Source organism: Mercenaria mercenaria, chromosome 18, assembly GCF_021730395.1.
Source record: "Mercenaria mercenaria strain notata chromosome 18, MADL_Memer_1, whole genome shotgun sequence".
In the NCBI taxonomy this organism is placed as follows: domain Eukaryota; kingdom Metazoa; phylum Mollusca; class Bivalvia; order Venerida; family Veneridae; genus Mercenaria; species Mercenaria mercenaria.
In genome coordinates this window covers 42,171,769-42,192,234 of record NC_069378.1, presented here as the reverse complement: position 1 = coordinate 42,192,234, position 20,466 = coordinate 42,171,769, and the positions used below count along the sequence as shown (strand labels likewise).

The 20,466-nt window shown below is 33.4% G+C and overlaps 1 protein-coding gene across 1 annotated transcript in view; it reads left to right on the top strand.

Moving 5' to 3' along the window:
• The first annotated feature begins 5,319 nt into the window (after positions 1 to 5,319).
• Positions 5,320 to 20,466, top strand: part of LOC123538148 (tensin-3-like) — a 438,691-nt gene continuing 423,544 nt past the window's right edge. Inside the window, exon 1 of the mRNA XM_053530078.1 lies at positions 5,320 to 5,367. Coding sequence (XP_053386053.1) covers positions 5,335 to 5,367 — 33 coding nt within the window. The 5' untranslated portion in view covers positions 5,320 to 5,334. The remainder of the gene's footprint in view (positions 5,368 to 20,466) is intronic.

Here is a 20,466-nt window from a genome sequence, read left to right as displayed (position 1 = left end):
AACTTCAATTTGAAAGAAAGATTATTTTTTAGCCAAATCTGGAGGCATGCTGCTTTAACTAGACTAGCTCCAAGACTATGATATATTTTTCAGTGTTATATTTTCCTAAATATTTCCATTCCTGGGCAGGATTATTTTAGTTATATTTCTATAATAGAGTTGGTCAATGTTTAGTGCACTGATTGTAATATTATTATAATATGATATTCACATGACATAGAATATTGAATGGCTATATTCACATTTAAAAAAAATCACAGTCTAGGAGCTAGTCTAAGTGCCCAGTAGCAAAGTCATTTCTCTGAAAAAAAAGATTTAGAATTCTCCAACAGGCATAAAATTTTATTTGAAATGAAATTAAGAAAATTAAAAGATAAATAAGTGAATATTCTTTATCATCTGTCTTGTGCATTATCTTAGCCCTTACCCTGCTAAATTTCTATAATGAACTTGTCCATCTTTCAATTTGGACAGTGCAATTAACTGTAAAAAGGGGTGATTACCAAAAAGAAAAAGATACTGGCTGAATTGCAAACAGTGAAGATCGTGATCAGACTGCACAGATGTGCAGGCTGATCATGATCTGCACTGGTCGCAAAGGCAGAATCAATTGTGTCCAGCATGATTGTAAAAGTGTAAAAGCTTGAAATCAAATGGGAAAACCAAGAGAAAAAGGCTTAGCCTCACCATATACTGTGAATGCCCTGGTGTTGAAGTGTTTATGGCTGACCAATTACTTTCCAATTTGTTGATATTTCACAGATACTGGCTGTAAAGTATATAATTTATATATTTTCCTGGTTCTTGCCCTGTTTGAAGTATAAATTGTTGTTTGATAAGATATTTTTGAGGAGAACAATATGGTACAGATAAAGTTCATTGCTCTAGGTATACACACACAGAGTCAAACTTTTGTTCATGCAAACCCTGGAATGAACAAAACTGTTTATACAAAGAAATTTTCCAAATAAAGTTTGACAGATCTGTTCCCAACAAGGGTGTGGGGTGTGTGTGGAGGGGTTGGGGGAGGGAATGGCTGCTCTGGTATCCTGTGAGAATCTGTGGTTTTTTTTAAGTTGTTAACATTGTACAATCAAGCCTTTAAGTAAAGACCATCCTTTGAAGGAAGAAACATCTAATTTTGGCGACTTTTCCAAATTTCTGTTGGATGAAGACCCAAGGTGATACACAGGGTATTAATTCAGGCATTGGGGGCACAGGGGTTCCATGAGCCAGCATGATATCTTTCTTACACGAAGGATTCTACACACATGCAGTGTTTTGAACCCATGTTGAAGAAGAGAAATGACTCTGGTTCTGTGGATATATATCATAGTTATTTGAGTTACCTCCCTTACATTGCCAAAAAACATCAAGCCAGTTTACAGTGGGTTGAAAAACAGAAGATGCAAGTTTTAAGAGGTATTTTGATCTTAATTAATTTTCAGCTATTTCCAGACTATTTTTTAGTTATTTTAAAATTATTCATTTCACTTAAAGTCTGATAAAAAATATGTTTTTCATTTTGCGCTAAAATGTCTTATATTTTCACTGGTTATTACAACGTATAGAAATTTGCGGTCAATATTGCATGATTCAAAATGCTTTCACTAAACAAAGGACATTTTGTAACTAATTATGGCTACAGCAAATCTTGACTTCTCTACCCCAGGTGGGCTATTTGTTTACAAATTGAAGATAACCCTGTGAAATTTTATCCAAGAGTAGTTAATTTCCTATCTGTTGATTATTTGACCAGTGGCCAGTGCCTTCAATATGAAATCAAATTCTAAGGTTTCTATGCAAATAGTGGAGTGCTGATATTGTCTGTGCACTAGATGTTGGAACAAACATTTTGTAGAAAGGATTGATTGGTTAAGAAAATGTTTCAGATTTAAAGAAATTTAATTTTTCTATTTCAGGAAAATATTATTTGATATTATATGAGAAAAATATAATTTTGATGAATGTTTTGGTTTTATTTGTTTTAAGTTGGTTTTAAAGCAGTATTTATACCCAGAATTTTAGCAGTACATGTATGTAAAATATATTATGATTTTTGTGAATGGAATTAAAATACTGTAAATGCTCATAATTTCCTCACAGTTGATAAGAACCTAATTCTTGAGACAAAGGAGAGAATCAAATTACTTCAAATGCAAATATTTTAAGGACAATGTTACAGCATGCATTATCTAACTTTGATTTTGCAAAAGTCAGTTACACTAATCCCTGCATGATATCATGTAGTTGAAATGAACAATTTGTTTTGATGGCCATTTTATCTTTGACAATAATGAAATATTTGTTAAATATTTATTTTGAAGGTTATCACCATTAACAATAATCATTATCAGGTGTAAATTGACATATTAAAATTTAAAGAATGTTAAAGAAACACCTTGAATAGTTATTTATGACATCATTCTAGATTTTAACCCTTACTATGCTGGACATGACTGTTTCTGCGTTTGTGGCCAGTGTAGATCATGATCAGCCTGCACATTCGTGCAGTCTGATCACGATCTGCACTGTTCGCTATCATATATCAGTATGATTTTGCTAAGCACCCCTTTTAACATTTAATGGTACTGTCCAAACTGGAAGATGAACAAGTTCATTATAGAATCTTAAGTAAGGGAAGGGTTTATCCGAGCTCAAGTTAGAAGTAAAAATGGGATATATTAATCTTTTTGATAATAAAAGGACTTTGTTTCCTATACAATATTTGAACAATTTTATGGGCTTGGAAAAATTAGACAGACAATAGATTTTTTGAAAAATGAAATTTTCTGCAAATAAGCCATATACTAATGATTTCCACCTGTTTTATAGCTGGCTACAATTTTGTACTGCTGTAAAACTGTGAATATTTGTGTGCATGAACTTTTGTTTTAATAATTTGTGAAGCTTAGAATCTTTGATGAAAGAAAAAATAAGTTGTTGAAGAAAAAGTCCTTTCTCTTTCCACAGAAACTCGACTTTCAAATAGCAGTTGTAGTGATAGTTAAAAGTTATGATATGATTCTTATTTGCAAAAGTTTAAAGTGTTCACAAAGTTAAGTGTATGTGTAAATATGGTCAGAAAGCTTCAAGGCAACAGTCTGCATGGGTACCCCTGTGAAATAGGTTCATGAACTTCATGAATTTATTCATGAATTTGTAAGAATTCATGAATTATTTCATGAATTATCAAAAAAGTTCATGAACTACAAGGAAAAGTTCACTTACTTAAATTCATGAACTCTCAAGTTCAAGAATATTACTTTCATTTCATGAACTTGTAAATGTAGTTCATGAACATTTAAGAAAATCCATTAAATAATTTAAGAAATTCATGAACTTGAAAATGAAATTCAGGTAATGATTGAAATTGTGATTCAGGAACTACAGGGTTATGGTTTTCCCCTGTAAAAGATTTTCTAGAACTAGTATTAAGTTCTTGAACATTCAAGAACTTCTGAAGAACTTAAAGAACTGTTCCTGAACCAGCATAACAGTTCTTAGACTGTGGTTCTAGAAAAATGATGGTTCTTGACCACTGGTTCAAAAACTGCAAAAGTTCAGTAACTTACAGAACTCTACCAGTTCCTGAACAGTAACTGTTGGTATTAGACTAAGAACCAAGCTTGTTCATGAACACAGGTTCATTAAAAGTACTAAAATTGAAAACCTTTTTCTAGATCAGTACCAGATATTGAACCCAGTTGTGAGTTTCTGAACTGTTCATTCATTAAACATAAAACTTAGGTTTATTATCTTTTACAATAATGAATAAGTTCATGAACTATTCTTGAATGTTCATGAACATTAAATTCATAATGTCACATGATCAGTTTCCATTATTTTGTTGCATGCTGGGAAATTTTTTGCACATGTGATTCAGCAATTTTTGAGACGTTTGTGCAGCAAATGAGAAGGAAATATTTATCATACTACAGTTAGGAATGGTTTTAAAGGAACATGAGTATACTGAATATCAAGTAAGTAATTATGGTGTTGTCATAAATCGTTCATTTTAAAAACTATAAAATCCTTTTAAAATGTCACAAGTTTTCATGACCCTGAAATAGTTCATGAATAAAAATTCATGAAAATGAAAAATTTATGTTTCATGAATTTCGATATTCATGAACTTCGATATTCATGAACTTCTTCATGAAGTAAAATTCATGAATAAATATTCATCACAATCAAAATTTATGTTTCATGAATTTCAATATTCATGAACTTATTCATGTATTATTTTTATTTCATGAACAAGTTCATGAATATCGAAATTCATGAAACATAAATTTTGACTCTTGAATATTTATTAATGAACTATTTCATGAATTTGTTCATGAACCTTTTTCACAGGGGTAGTGCATTGGACTCTTGAACTGGCGGTAGTGAGTTTGGGACCCAGACTGACTATAATTGACTATAGGATCTTGATTATCCCATACTAAGGTGTGATTACTACATAATGGCAGTTGTAGAGTGTAGTTAAAATATATGGTAAGAGCTTCCTCTGCAGTTACTGTCCAATTAAATAGGTTAAACCTAAAAACAGTCAGCTATGCAGAATTAAAAAGTATAGTTCTTTTAAACCAGTCTTGATCACAGATGTACAAAGAAATATAAGAAAAAGATCAATAAATGTTTATAAACTATCAAAAATCTCTATATTAATACTTCTCAAGTGATTTCTACATTTCTTAAGTACTGAATCCCTTTGAAAATTAAATTCCCACACGCAGCCAGTATTTTACAGTACAAAGTAAATAGATTAGTCCCTCACTTCTGATGTTACATGGTCACTAGATAAAGTTGTGAATAAATGAAATGGTCACTTTGCTTTTGCTGACAGCTGGCAGATACCAGCTACATTTTCGAAAGGGCTAATGAGGTCAAAGTACCATTTTACCATTTATTTACACACATATTTTTTTTTACCTTCAGTGCTGTTTTCAAATTGATACACTGGAATTACTATTAAACTTTTATCAGTATTCTAAATTATGCAGAAACTAACGTTTAACTTCATTTACATGATAAAAAGTGGATTTTCATAAATTTCGGAATAAATTGGTTTAACAGCTAATAAAACGCTGCAAAGCCTGGTATTTACATAGATATACATAATGGTCAGTGCGGATGTTATCTTAACAAACATTAGGATTTGAAAAGTTCAGTCGAAAAATAAGTTTGAAGTTGGATATATTTAGCTTGCTTTATATTACAAGTTTTTTTTATATTTTCTGGAATTAAAATTTGTGGTTAATGTGAAAAAAATGTGAAAATTGTTCCTATGTGGATTACTTACTACTTATTCATTAGTTATTTTGGATTATGGGAAAACCCCTGTCGAAATGTCTAGCACCAGTAAGTAGAGAAAACTTTCAATTTTATTGAATTAATTTTATATTAATTTTATTTTTATCTGTAACTTTACTTAAAATATCTAGGATATATAAGTAAATGCAGCATATTTTGTTTCCCTTGTTGCATCTAATATGAGGTTAGCAAATGTCACCAAGTAAGGTTCAAACAAGAAACCTTTGTTGAACATTAGGTTCATTATACTATATCTGTTAGCCAGCATTGTTCGATATGTTAACAAGCAAGGTTCATTTACTAGATATTGTAACAAGCAAATTCCATACACTAGATATGCAAGCAAATTTTTTTGTCTAGATCTGTTAGATGTTACAGCAAACAAGACTCATAATTATAATGCCTAGATATGTTAACAAAGCAGTGCTGCTATAGGATCTGTTAACAGCCAAGTTCATATACTGAGTATGTTAGCAAGCAAGTCCATATACTAATTTTGTTTTAACAAGCAAGGAATTATGCCTAGATATGTTAACAAAACTGTGCTGCTACAGGATCTGTTAACAGCCAAGTTCATGTACTGAGTATGTTAGCAAGCAAGTCCATATACTATTTGTTTTAACAAGCAAGGAATTATGCCTAGATATGTTAGCAAATCATTGCTGCTGCAGGATCTGTTAACAGCCAAGTTCATATACTGAGTATGTTAGCAAGCAAGTCCATATACTAATTTTGTTTTAACAAGCAAGGAATTATGCCTAGATATGTTAACAAATCATTGCTGCTACAGGATCTGTTAACAGCCAAGTTCATATACTGAGTATGTTAGCAAGCAAGTCCATATACTAATTTGTTTTAACAAGCAAGGAATTATGCCTAGATATGTTAGACAAATCATTGCTGCTGCAGGATCTGTTAACAGCCAAGTTCATATACTGAGTATGTTAGCAAGCAAGTATCCATATACTAATTGTGTTTTAACAAGCAAGGAATTATGCCTAGATATGTTACAAATCATTGCTGCTGCAGGATCTGTTAACAGCCAAGTTCATATACTGAGTATGTTAGCAAGCATGTCCATATACTAATTGGTTTAACAAGCAAGGAATTATGCCTAGATATGTTAAACAAATCATTGCTGCTGCAGGATCTGTTAACAGCCAAGTTCATATACTGAGTATGTTAGCAAGCAAGTCCATATACTAATTGTTTTAACAAGCAAGGAATTATGCCTAGATATGTTAGCAAATCATTGCTGCTGCAGGATCTGTTAACAGCCAAGTTCATATACTGAGTATGTTAGCAAGCAAGTCCATATACTAATTGTTTTAACAAGCAAGGAATTATGCCTAGATATGTTAGCAAATCATTGCTTCTGCAGGATCTGTTAACAGCCAAGTTCATATACTGAGTATGTTAGCAAGCAAGTCCATATACTAATTTTGTTTTAACAAGCAAGGAATTATGCCTAGATATGTTAACAAAGCAGTGCTGCTATAGGATCTGTTAACAGCCAAGTTTATATACTGAGTATGTTAGCAAGCAAGTCCGTTCACTAATTTTGTTTTAACAAGCAATGAATTGTGCCTAGATATGTTAACAAAGCAGTGCTGCTGCAGGATCTGTTAACAGCCAAGTTCATATGCTGAGTATGTTAGCAAGTAAGTCCATATACTAATTTTGTTTTAACAAGCAAGGAATTATGCCTAGATATGTTAACAAAGTAGGGCTGCCATAGGATCTGTTAACAGCCAAGTTCATATATTGAGTATGTTAGCAAGCAAGGTCCATATACTTGGGACATGTAAGCCTGATAAAGATTAGGAGAAATATTCATACTCATACAAGATGGGTTCAGAAGGGATGACCTGTCAAAGCATACTAGAAAAACCTAACTCCTGATTTAGATTATTTTCTTGAAAATGATTTTTACAGCTGTTGTTTTTGAATAGCTCAAGTTTCTGGAACTTCCTGTTTCAAATCTGGTCAGTGAAGGAGAAAGTGGAAACCTGTAGCTGAGCAACAATAAAAACAACATAAACAAGAAAGATGAGGATGATTTATGTAGAAAATATCAGTTCTCAAAGGGACTGTTTAGTAAAAACTTGGCTAAGAATTTCTGAATAGTTTTTTTCCTTCAAGGATTTGTTTGCATACCATAAATAAAATCAGGAAGTCCTAAATTATTGAAGATATAAACTTCAAAGGATTTATAATATAGATTAAAGAAAACATATTTAATGTTTTTTATGTTAAGATAAAAGATATGATGGGTGATTAAGAATGTTATCATATGGAGTGTTTACATGTTGTAATTGCTTACAGTGTGCATGGCAGAAGTAAGCATGTCAGTACTTGAAATTTATATTAAAGGGGGCTTATCAACTGAGTTTGACATTTGCAGAGTAATGGCCCTTGAATGTCCAAACTTTTTGTCAAAGTGAAAGAAGGATAGGAGTATATATTTTTCATGTTTAGATATTATAAGTCAAAGATGAGAGATTATTTCACAACTAAAACAGCCCTGTATAATAAATGAGCCGTGCCATGAGAAAACCAACATAGTGGCTTTGCGACGAGCATGGATCCAGACCAGCCTGCACATTCGCGCAGTCTGGTCAGGATCCATGCTGTTCGCTAACAGTATCTAATTCCAACAGGCCTTGAAATCGAACAGCATGGATCCATCCGCGCAGTCTGGTCTGGATCCATGCTGGTCGCAAAGCCACTATGTTGGTTTTCTCATGGCACGGCTCATATAATAAAATTAGAATTGAAAGTAGTCTGCAGTAGGTATGGAGTGACCTTGGTATTAATAGTACAGTCTGTTATAAACAATGCATATAAAGGCAAATGAGGCTTACATATCTGGTAATTAGATTAAATCAGATTAGGATTGTTTTAGATGACTCATTTATTTACACCCTTCTGAATGTTTAACATGAGAAATTGATAGTTTTTTTGTAATGAGCTTTTTTCCTTCACCAGATGGTTTGGTAATATCTGGTATATTAAAGGCGTATGCTAGAATTTCACCATTTTTCCCAATAACAGATTTTGTTCATATTTCATATATTGTTAGTTTATTCTATAATTGGTGAATGAATGGTTCTGAATGTAATAATGAATTGTTAAATCTTCCTGATATACATCTATTCTTACTAGACATATATTACTTAAATGATTTGATAACCTCCCAGTCATGTGCCATTTTTAGTGGATTACCTCCCTTTAATATGCATAGTTCAGTGGTGATTAACTGCCTTTCTTATGCTTTTAGTTTACTTTTGAGAAAAGATATATTGAAAAGGTCTACCATACAATTCTGAATTTGTATGTAAAAATGACTATCCAACCTTGTTTAAAAGAAACAAGATTTTCAAGAGTTCTTAACACCTGTCTATGTTTACTTAATACATTTTTACTTTTATCTGTTAATTATGCAAGTTATAAATTATTGTAAACATTTTCTCATGTATAAGCACATTGTATATTTACATAAATAATTATCTCCCTGGCTTGAAATTTGTTGGGGGAATAAATAAAACGTGACCAGTTTTCAATAATTAGCTTGACTTTAAATATTTATGCTCTGTTTTTAGCTCACCTGTCACAAAGTGACAAGGTGAGCTGTTCTGATCGCGCAGCGTCCGTTGTCCGTGCGTCCGTAAACTTTTGCTTGTGACATCTCTAGAGGTCACATTTTTCATGGGATCTTTATGAAAATGGGTCAGAATGTTCATCTTGGTAAATTCTAGGTCAAGTTCGAAACTGGGTCACGTGCCATCAAAAACTAGGTCAGTAAGTCTAAAAATAGACAAACCTTGTGACCTATCTAGAGGCCATAATTTTCAATGGATCTTCATGAAAATTGATCAGAATGTTCACCTTGATGATATCTAGGTCAAGTTTGAAACTAGGTCATGTGCCTTCAAAAACTAGGTCAGTAGGTCTAAAAATAGAAAAACCTTGTGACCTCTCTAGAGGACATATATTTCACAAGATCTTCATAAAAGTTGGTCAGAACGTTCAACTTGATGATATCTAGGTCAAATTTGAAACTGGGTCACGTGCCATCAAAAACTAGGTCAGTAGGTCAAATAATAGAAAAACCTTGTGACCTCTCTAAAGGCTCATATTTTTCATGGGATCTGTATGAAAGTTGGTCTGAATGTTCATCTTGATGATATCTAGGCCAAGTTCGAAACTGGGTCTTGTGCGGTCAAAAACTAGGTCAGTAGGTCTAAAAATAGAAAAACCTTGTGACCTTTCTAGAGGCCATATATTTCACAAGATCTTCATGAAATTTGGTCAGAACGTTCACCTTGGTGATATCTAGATCAAGTTTGAAACTGGGTCACGTGCCGTCAAAAACTAGGTCAGTAGGTCAAATAATAGAAAAACCTTGTGACCTCTCTAAAGGCCATATTTTTCACAGGATCTGTATGAAAATTGGTCTGAATGTTCATCTTGATGATATCTAGGTCAAGTTTGAAACTGGGTCACATGCCGTCAAAAACTAGGTCAATAGGTCTAAAAAATAGAAAAACCTTGTGACTTCTCTGGAGGCCATATATTTCATGAAATCTTCATGAAAATTGGTCAGAATGTTCATCTTGATGATATCTAAGTCAAGTTCAAAAATGGGTCACGTGCCTTCAAAAACTAGGTCAGTAGGTCAAATAATAGAAAAACCTTGTGACCTCTCTAGAGGCCATATTTTCCATGGGATCTGTATGAAAGTTGGTCTGAATGTTCATCTTGATGATATCTAGATTAAGTTTGAAACTGGGTCACGTGCCATCAAAAACTAGGTCAGTAGGTCAAATAATAGAAAAACCTTGTGACCTCTCTAAAGGCCATATTTTTCAATGGATCTTCATGAAAGTTGGTCTGAATGTTCATCTTGATGATATCTAGGTCAAGTTTGAAACAGGGTCATGTGCAGTCAAAAACTAGGTCAATAGGTCTAAAAATAGAAAAACCTTGTGACCTCTCTAGAGGCCATACTTGTGAATGGATCTCCATAAAAATTGGTCAGAATGTTCATCTTGATGATATCTAGGTCAAGTTTGAAAGTGGGCCGCGTGCCATCAAAATGTAGGTCAGTAGGTCAAATAATGAAAAAATGTTGTGACCTCTCTAGAGGCCATATTTTTCATGGGATCTGTATGAAAGTTGGTCTGATTGTTTATCTTGATGATATCTAGGTCAAGTTTGAAACTGGGTCAACTGCGATCAAAAACTAGGTCAGTAGGTCTTGAAATAGAAAAACCTTGTGACCTCTCTAGAGGCCATACCCTTGAATGGATCTTCATGAAAATTGGTCAGAATGTTCAACTTGATGATATCTAGGTCAAGTTTGAAACTGGGTCACGTGCCTTAAAAAACTAGGTCAATAGGTCAAATAATAGAAAAACCTTGTGACCTCTCTAGAGACCATATTTTTTAATGGATCTTCATGAAAATTTGTCAGAATTTTTATCTTGATAATATCTAGGCCAAGTTCAAAACTGGGTCACATGAGCTCAAAAACTAGGTCACTATGTCAAATAATAGAAAAAACAACGTCATACTCAAAACTGGATCATGTGGGAAGAGGTGAGCGATTCAGGACCATGATGGTCCTCTTGTTAAAATTTGATATTTCATGTAAAAGTGTCTCATCATCATCATTATCATCATCATCTTCATCATCATTATCATCATCATCATCTTCTTCATCGTCATCTTCATCGTCTGGCTTATTTAACCAGAGACACCGTATTTTTGGGAATAACATACTTTTGAAATATAATAGAGTAAAAATCAAATGATATTTAGTTTTATTTCATACATTTAAATGGGAGGTAATCTGTTTTTATTTCATTTCGAAGAAAGGGAAGTAATACTGTTTTCATTTAATATCTATAAAAGGGAGGTAATTCAATGCCATAGAAATCTTCTTTTAATTCTCAGTGAAAGAGTTAATTGCTGCTTATAATTCTGCAAGCACTTATAAATTTTCCCGGTCTTTGTTGCTGCAAGGTTGAGGAAAGTTGACAAGTTCAGTATTTTAAGTGGGTAATGTCTTGGGATCAATGTTAGTGACCTATTGTCCCTACATGCCCAGAATTAATTAATTAAGACAATTTTCTTTGGCTTCTGATAAAGGCCCTGATGGTAAATGAAACAGCAAAATCAATTAATGGCTAGGACATTACTTGAGAAAGCAAAGCAATTGTTTTGTCGTAAATCAAATCGCTACTGGAGTTTTAAACACTGTTGAAAGTCTCAAGCAATTATATGAAGCAGTATCAGTGAACCCTAATACAGTAAGATCTATTGATATCTGAAATTTGTACAGAATCTTAGACATTTCTTTGTAAGAGTTCTTTTTCATTATTTAGAATTTTTTGTATGAAATCAAGGGGGTTTTTTTTCGGCCGTTTTTTATAGCCGTTATTCGGCTATATTCCCAATGCCAAAAAGTACCGTATTTACCCTAAGTCTTGGGACAGCATAAAATAATTATTTTTTTCACTGTCCCAAGACTTATTTCCCGAAAAATAATTATTTTGAAAAGTGTCCCAAAAACATGAACACAATTCTCAGTCATCGGGTAACATCCCCCACCCACCCGTGTTGAAAGCGAAAAAATAAACGTTTAACGATTATCCGTAATTATTCTGTTGATAAACAAAGTAATTGGCCTTGTTTTCATCATCAATTAACACCCCTCAAAGAGCTAAAAGTGTGTCGGTATCATGACATTAGAAGTGGAGATCAAAGCGGTATAGTTTCCCCGAGATTTTCATGGCATTACGTCATGTTTTCGCGCCAAGTTGTACATCACTGTTTGATCGTACCGCCTCAGTTCTTTAAAGAGCTGAGAAGTAGATCTAGTGTTGTGAAAATCAATGAAAAAAACTTCTTTTTAATTTGTTAAAGTGAATGTGCAATATCCCGTATAAACTGACAGGTAAACGTGTCAAACTATAATAGCGGATATCTTACCTCTGTGACCTATTTGCCCTCAAGGAAATTTCAAAACGGTTTGAGAAGAATATCTTATTATAAAGTGTCATGTCAAAAAATACATGTACATGCACAAAGATGCATTCAAAACTTATTTAAAAAAACGCAACAACATCATTGGTTTTTGTTTCTTTAAACCGCGTCCCGATTTTCTATTTACGGTCACGTAACAGAAATCTGTTTGCCAAAAATCGTTTTACTTCATATTTTTAAATTGCTGCCGCTTTTTCATTATTTAAGATTTTTCTATTCTGTTTTTTGCACTTTGTGGTCAAAAGTCTGAACTTTATGCCTATAGTTTGCATCATTTGTTTACTTTTAGAAAGAAATAAGTATTTAGGATCGCGCTCTTTGAAATTTTGCATGTAATTTTATGAAAATTCGACCGTTTTTATAGAATTTTGCCTACATTTCTGTCGATACCTTTTTAAAATCGTTATAGAATTCAAATTATATTACTTCTCAATCTACGTTGAAAATCTGAAGCGATAAAATCAAAAAATGAATGTGTGACGCGCGTTTTTTGTATACGTGTCAATAAACAAAAGTAACGGCGTTGTAAGTTAGACATTACGATAGGTCGCACGTGCTCGTGGAATGGAAAATTACCGGCATGGCGTTTTGATAGCTGTACGATTCGCGGGTAAATTCCAGTCAGTGTTAAATAAAAAAAACTAACTAACGGAAAACGGACTTCCTGGCTGCAGTAAAAAAAAATATACAACACTTAACTGGTATGGTAAAAAAACACTTTACTGTCAAAAGAATATCCAGTAAAAACACGACACGAAAATGTTAAAAAAATAATCTTTGGTTCTTATAATTATTTGACATTTTGATCGATACAAAAACCATACAATGTATAATAACGGTATTTGACTTACATCATGAATCAGTAACAACCACAGTCCCAACACTTAGGGACGAAAAATATGCTGAGAAAATACATGTCCGAAAAATTAGGGACAAGAAAAATAATTATTTTTCCAGATTTTAAGGGTGTCCCAAGACTTAGGGTAAATACGGTATGTGTTTTTCCCAAAATGAGTGCAAAAATTCCCAATCTACATTCTGAAAAAAAATTTCATCAAAATTGCACAAACATTGACCAAATTATGGACAATATTGTAATGGAAGTATGTTAAAGAGGGTGTACAATGTGAAACAAGTGTATGAGAAAGTGCATCCTTACTATATCCTATGGGACTAAATATTTCCCAATTTGTAACATTTACGCGTCAAAATTCCCAATTTTGGGGGTATAGGCTATGTTCCCAAATTAGGTAGAAAAAACCCTGGAAATCAATTGACACAATGGTAAATGTCAAATCGCTCATTCAAATTGACAGGTTGTATATCTAATGAATGCAAAACTTAGCTTTGATGAATTTCAGAGCCCATTTACATCAACATTTTAAGTCAATGAATTTTTTTCTGTTCTATGCATAAAATTTAATAAATGTACAGTAATAGCTTCAGACAGCTATTTATATCAGTTCATTAAAAATGCAGAATGATGCACAATTGAAAATTGGAGACAGGCTGATGTAATATTAAATAGCATTGATTTGTGGACCTCTGCAGTTCCACCTGTAATGGGTTTCTCTGCAAATTAAAATTACTGCAAGCTTAGCTGTAGTTTATTTTGCTTGATTGCAGTGAAAGCTTTATTTTAATAAGCTTATTTGAACCACTCTTGGTTCATCAGTACCGGTGTCACATGAGAAGGTGAGGTTGTGACCGTAGTATTTAAGGCTCGAACCCGCAATTTTTTAGTTAGAAGACAGTGTAACATGGTTTATCCAAATGTTTATCTTTATATTAAAGGAAAAAATGTACTAGCACACATTTATATACTGTTTTAGCTGTACATTTATTATTGAGTATTATTTAGAACCTAATTCATAGTACCGCTAATACACATAAGGTTTACATAAAATATAATTGAGCCACGCCATGAGAAAACCAACATAGTGGGTTTGCGACCAGCATGGATCCAGACCAGCCTGCGCATCCGCGCAGTCTGGTCAGGATCCATGCTGTTCGCTTTCAAAGCCTATTGTAATTAGAGAAACCGTCAGCGAACAGCATGGATCCTGACCAGACTGCGCAGATGCGCAGGCTGGTCTGGATCCATGCTGGTCGCAAACCCACTATGTTGGTTTTCTCACGGCATGGCTCATATAGCAATTGTTTAGTATACATTTAAGTATAAGTCTATCAGTTTAGAATCAGAGCTATTATAATACAGTTTCGGCATAGTTTTCTTACAGCAAAGGAAACACATAGAAAGTGAAAATTCACATAAATCTGTTGTGCTGATAGATCATTATTAAAGAGCAGATTATATTACATCACCTATGTTTATAAATGTCAAAAATTATCAGATAAAAGGGAGGTAATTATATACAGTTACATGGGGTGGTATATTTACATAGATCATGGTTTATCAGTAGTTATCAGATAGAAAGTGTATCTAACAAGTAGCCAATTGCTCTGTTAAATGCAATATTGTATTAACTTGACATGGAACAAGTACAATAGTTACAATATTTTTACAATGATTTAGTATAGCTAAAAAATTTGGGTTAGCTCTTTAACAGAACAATATCAATGAGTAGTCTGTGTTCAGACCCTATGTTTTGACTCCTGTGGCTTAGCCTGGCTCCTTGGCTGCATGGTTATATTTTCTTTGTAAATACTGCAAATATTTTATTAGTAAATTTTAAGCCTCTTAAATAATTTAAATAGCCCATTTTTATCTGATGGCTAAACCATGCCTATGTTCGGAGCCAGGGGAATAAAAAAAATTGTCATTATAGAAACAACATGCTGAAAATACTTCCACTGTAATAACGAAGAAAACTTATATATGAGAAATATGACAGAACAAACATATGGGTCGGTAGCCATACTAATAACAGAGACTATTACCTCTGTTATTAGCATGGCTACCGACTAGATGAGCTTTTTTATTTTTTTTTCAGTCATTACTCTTATATATTCTGACCAGTATTTCTTGGTTCTGATTATCTATCCAATGTTTTGAGAAGAAAAGGGACATAATCATACAAAATTTGAATACCGGTAGCCACAGGTAGACTGGCTCCCGTCCCATATGTTTGTTCTGTCATATTTCTCATATATCTACGGTTTTGCAAATTTAGATTACCAAGAGGAAAAAGGGACATAATGCAAAGAATATCTGTTTAGTCCAAGATACAAAACAGTGTAGAAAAAAATAAAAAAAGATAGCCAGTCTAATTAAAGGTTGATAATCAGACTTTGGTCCTGTTCCAAATGTTAACATCTGGTCATTTACGCTAGCTGATATATGTTTCCACTGGCGGTATTTGCAAAATTTGATTTTACTATCCAACCAAGACAAACTTATATTAGCATAAGCATAAATTTGATAAACACACATTTGCCAAGGAATGATATGAGAGTCAGAAGAATTGTATTACATTTATTAAAGTTTTGCAATAACATTATAAGCTGATATGTATTAGAAATGCAAGTTTGTAAAACCATTATTACCTCCCTTTGCCAGTCTTAGTTGGGAGTAGTTTTAGTTAAGATTGTCACTGATAAAAATCAAATCAAAGTTTTAAACAAAAAATTGTATTGAAATTAAAAGAAATAATAAACTTTTTTAAATTCTTTCATATTAAAGGGATGTAATTCCAAAATTTTATAAGAATCATGCAGTAAAACATAGATCAACCTTCAAGGTCAATGTCTACTTGAATTTTGTGGGGTTTTTTGAGTGTAAGATGGGTATATAATGTAGTCATACATGTGTAACACTGTCTGACAACCAAACCAGGGGTCTTGAGTTCGAGCCGCTGCTCCTCCAACTAAAAATTACTAACACTGGCCGTGTATGGGTGCTTTACACGTGGCATACTAAAGAACCAGGGAAACTTCTGAAATTGGAGGGTCTTCTGTATCTTGCATGTAATCCTCCTACTAACATTACTAACAGTCTTCTGAAGGAGTTAACCCATATGGGTAATCAGTGGTGACTATGAATAAGCTTATACATACAAACAAACAAAGTGTCCCTAGCTACTTTCCAGAACCAGCATCATGCAGTTATTCACCTTATCAAGACAACATGCAAAGAGTGCACAACCCAGAACCACTAGGTCCAAGTTTGTCACACTTGTATGTCAAAAGTCTTGACAAAAATTATCAAAACTGCATGTATGGCTATAAATCACCTTTAAATAGTGATAGCTTTAGTTTCAACAGAAAATTAAAATGGGCAGACGTCATGGGCTGTTTTTGATGGTAACATTATGTGCAACTGCAGTGCAAAGAGAATTGAGAAAGTAATACAGTGCATGTATATAAATGCGTCATCGATATATCTAAATAAGATTTATCCAGCAGCTGTCTCAGTGTCATTTATTGCCATACAATAGTATATATACATACCACTGTTGTTTGTCTACATGCAGCAAGCGTTTCAATCCAAGAAATCTTGAAGAATGTTTTTTGTAAATCAATATGTTATATGAGTTGAATGCCATTATACAATATTTCATAATTTTCAAGACAGCCATACAATTAAGCTCACCAAGGGATTAAGTCATAACCTTTGTTGGTGTGGGTGTGCAGTTAAGATCACTTGCTTCTTAACACGTACTGTGGGTTTGAAACCTTGCTTGGGGTGTAAACATCTTGAAGTGCCAAAGCCATTATAACTCACTTAAAGCTAGAATCACACTGCCCCGGATATGGGCTTGTGGATGAGTTCCAGATTCTTATCCCCGGATTACTCCGGATGTGTAAGAAAAAAAAATAGGTTTTGCGAATTTGTTACATTATAAATCTTTAATGCAATCATAACAGAACCTTAATTAATCTTATTAGAACCGAAATAAAAACATAATAGCCTGTATTCTTTTACCACATGAGTGATTGTCTTCCGGACTGTTACGATCTTTTAAGATCTGTGATGATCTTTTCAGAACTGTTATGGATTTATTACGGATTCCTTACAGATATATTATCTGTGGCAAAATTTTAAGCATGTTCAAAACTTCTCACCCTTGCCCCCAGATGCCCCCAATTTCTGAACGGATACACCAGATGACGTACGAATGAGTTGAGAGTTCTACAGATGCATTACAGGTGCTATCCGGAACTCATCCGCAATTTGCCCATCCGGGGCAGTTTGATTCTGAAGGTCAGTGGTTCTGCTTGGATACCCTAGAGTCTTCCTCCACCATCAGATGCTAGAAAGTTGCAGAACATAGTAATCTAGAATTGTGTCTATGTAATGTAAAACTCCACAAAATAAATAACATAACCTACAATATTTAGAAAATTCAGTTGGGGGGAATACAGTAATATTGCATAACAAATTTGAAATCGAAGTTTTTGAAGATTTTGCTTTGCCTCACTCCTGATTATAAGTGATGTTATTTATGTTTAGGTAGAAATTGGAAGTACAATGCTTAGTAGTCCAAAAATGACAATTCCAGTCTGCCAGCATAATATGCTTCAGGGGAGAATATTAACAAGAGCGACAAATAGGGACAAAATTGCCGGCAGCATTTAGTGTGTGAATTATTTTCCATGAGACTTTTTTTTTAAAATGCTGGTGACAATATGGGTGATCTTTTTGATGACTGAAGTGAGCAAATGGTCAATTTGTCATCTACAAAAGGGGCATCTTGTTAGTTAAAGCATTATTTGTTAAACACAAAACATGCTTTGTGACCGAGGTGAGAAAGACACGGTCACCACAGAGTCAGGAGATTAGAAAATCTGTGAAACTATTGTTGTCATCTTCCGGTAAAGGTCCGAAAAGATGAATGGCTGACACACCCACTATTGAGTGTATAATAGACTCACTACTGGTTTCTTGACTCCTTTTTGAAGAGTACCCTTGGTGATTTTATTTAATATTTTGACCACAAGTAGTTATTTATTCAGGATGATGATTATTAATCTTTTCAGATATAATTGACTATTTTATGATAACTTCGGTGTACTCTTGGTCTTTTTGAAGTTGGGGAGGGCTTGAAATTGGTGTGGTCTTTTTTATTATTGTTATAACAATTTTTCTTCAGAATGTGTGTACCTGTTGTTTTAAAAAAATGTGTGTATGTGATTTCTTTGAGGAACAGTCGGAGTGGTTTAAATAATACATTTGAATTGCATATACAGTCATGTGCTTATAAGTAATATAAGACATGTCTGCAAAATCATGAACACTTCAAACCATTAAAGAACTGTTCATGAACTAACCTTCAACAGTTCTTGATTTGTGTTCATGAATTTTTGGACAATGAACTGTCCTTAAAATGTGTTCATGAACAGTTCATGAACTACTAAAGAATCGCGCAGAGTTCTTGAATTGTCCATGATAAAAGGTTAAAGGAACAATCATGATGTTATTTTCTTGAATCTTTCAATCACTACTCATGACAGGTAGTTCATGAACTAATGAAGAATCATGTTCATGAATGGTTCACTGCTAGTTTGTGAAGATAAAATGGCACAACAAAATATAGCAAGAAGTTCATGAACTATTCATGTTCAAGAAAATATCAAGAACTATTCATGGAGTGAATAGTACATGAACTGTTCATGTACATTAGTTCTTGAAGTCATCTTTCACTTTTCATGCACTGTTTATGAACACAGTATTTAAGAATGTTTCAAGAATTTGTGCCATTTTATCTTCACGAGCAATTCATGAAGTGTTCATGAACTCCATTTATGAAATATGCATGCACTGTTCATGAACAGTAACGTTTCATTTTGCAGAGGATAAAATAAAGAAGGAAATCTGAATTTAGTCTGATGTATACCCTAAGTAGTTTCTACACACCGTGCTATCAGAATTTTAATTTAAATTACTTCTTTAAAGTTCCTGAAGACTTTGAATTTCATGTTAAAATCAGACAAAGCAGTTGTCCAAACAGAGACATGGCTAGAAAATCACAAGTTTCTTTTTTTTTTCTCTTTTATTTCTCTTTCTATACTGCACATGATCGTATATGATATAAGCTAGCTTATAAATGGAAGAAGATCAAAAACAAAAGATGCAATAATGCTTCCGATATTCAAAAACTTTGACAATAGTAATACTATGAGAAAATGAGATCGAACAGAAAGGCAATGACTATTAGAGCCGTGCCATGAGAAAACCAACATAGTGGGTATGCGACCAGCAAGGATCCAGACCAGCCTGCGCATCCGCGCAGTCTGGTCAGGATCCATGCTGTTCGCTAACAGTTTCTCCAATTCCAGTAGGCTTTAAAAGCGAACAGCATGGAGCCTGACCAGACTGCGCAGATGCGCAGGCTGGTCTGGATCCATGCTGGTCGCAAACCCACTATGTTGGTTTTCTCATGGCACGGCTCATTATATGTTCGTAAAATAAAATGTGGCAGCCACAATTTATACTTTAAAGGCCCATAATTACATAAAATTCAAAGTTTTACGGAACTTTAAAGAAGTGATTTAAATTAAAATTCTAATGGGGATCAATATGACTGATGAAAGTGAGAGTGTATTATTGATACAGACTGATAAAATATTTTTTGTTGTCTGCGCTAGATACTGTACTAGTGACATCTGCTGTATTGTCAAACACCATGTCATTAACGGCTCGCTGTAATTTGTATTTTTTTATGTCATTTTTTCTGGCTAATTGGAAAGTACTATGTTGAAATACAGTCATGTGTTTCATACAGAATATTTAAGTTCACTTGTGACATTTTGTAAATGTGGAAAATGAAATATATTTGCGTAAAATTTAGACCTGCAGAAAAGTGTTTTCTGTTAAGTAATTTGCATGTAAGATTTAATTTTAATTAAAAGATTTAATTGGTTGCATATGGAAAAAAGAATTACATGGAATTTAACTTGATGAAGTTATTAAAAGATGTCACATAATATATATGCTTCGAGCGAAGATTTGGACATCTTGAGATATGAGTTGCCATAATGACTGAAAAAAAATTGAGGTGTTGAAAGATTTAAATAATTCATTATGTGTAGTTTAATTTTATTTATGAAACAAATGGAAAATTTATTGTTACAAGTGTTTGAGCAAATAGGGAATAATGCATTTGAATAAGTAATTGGCAGTATTCGTTGAATTAA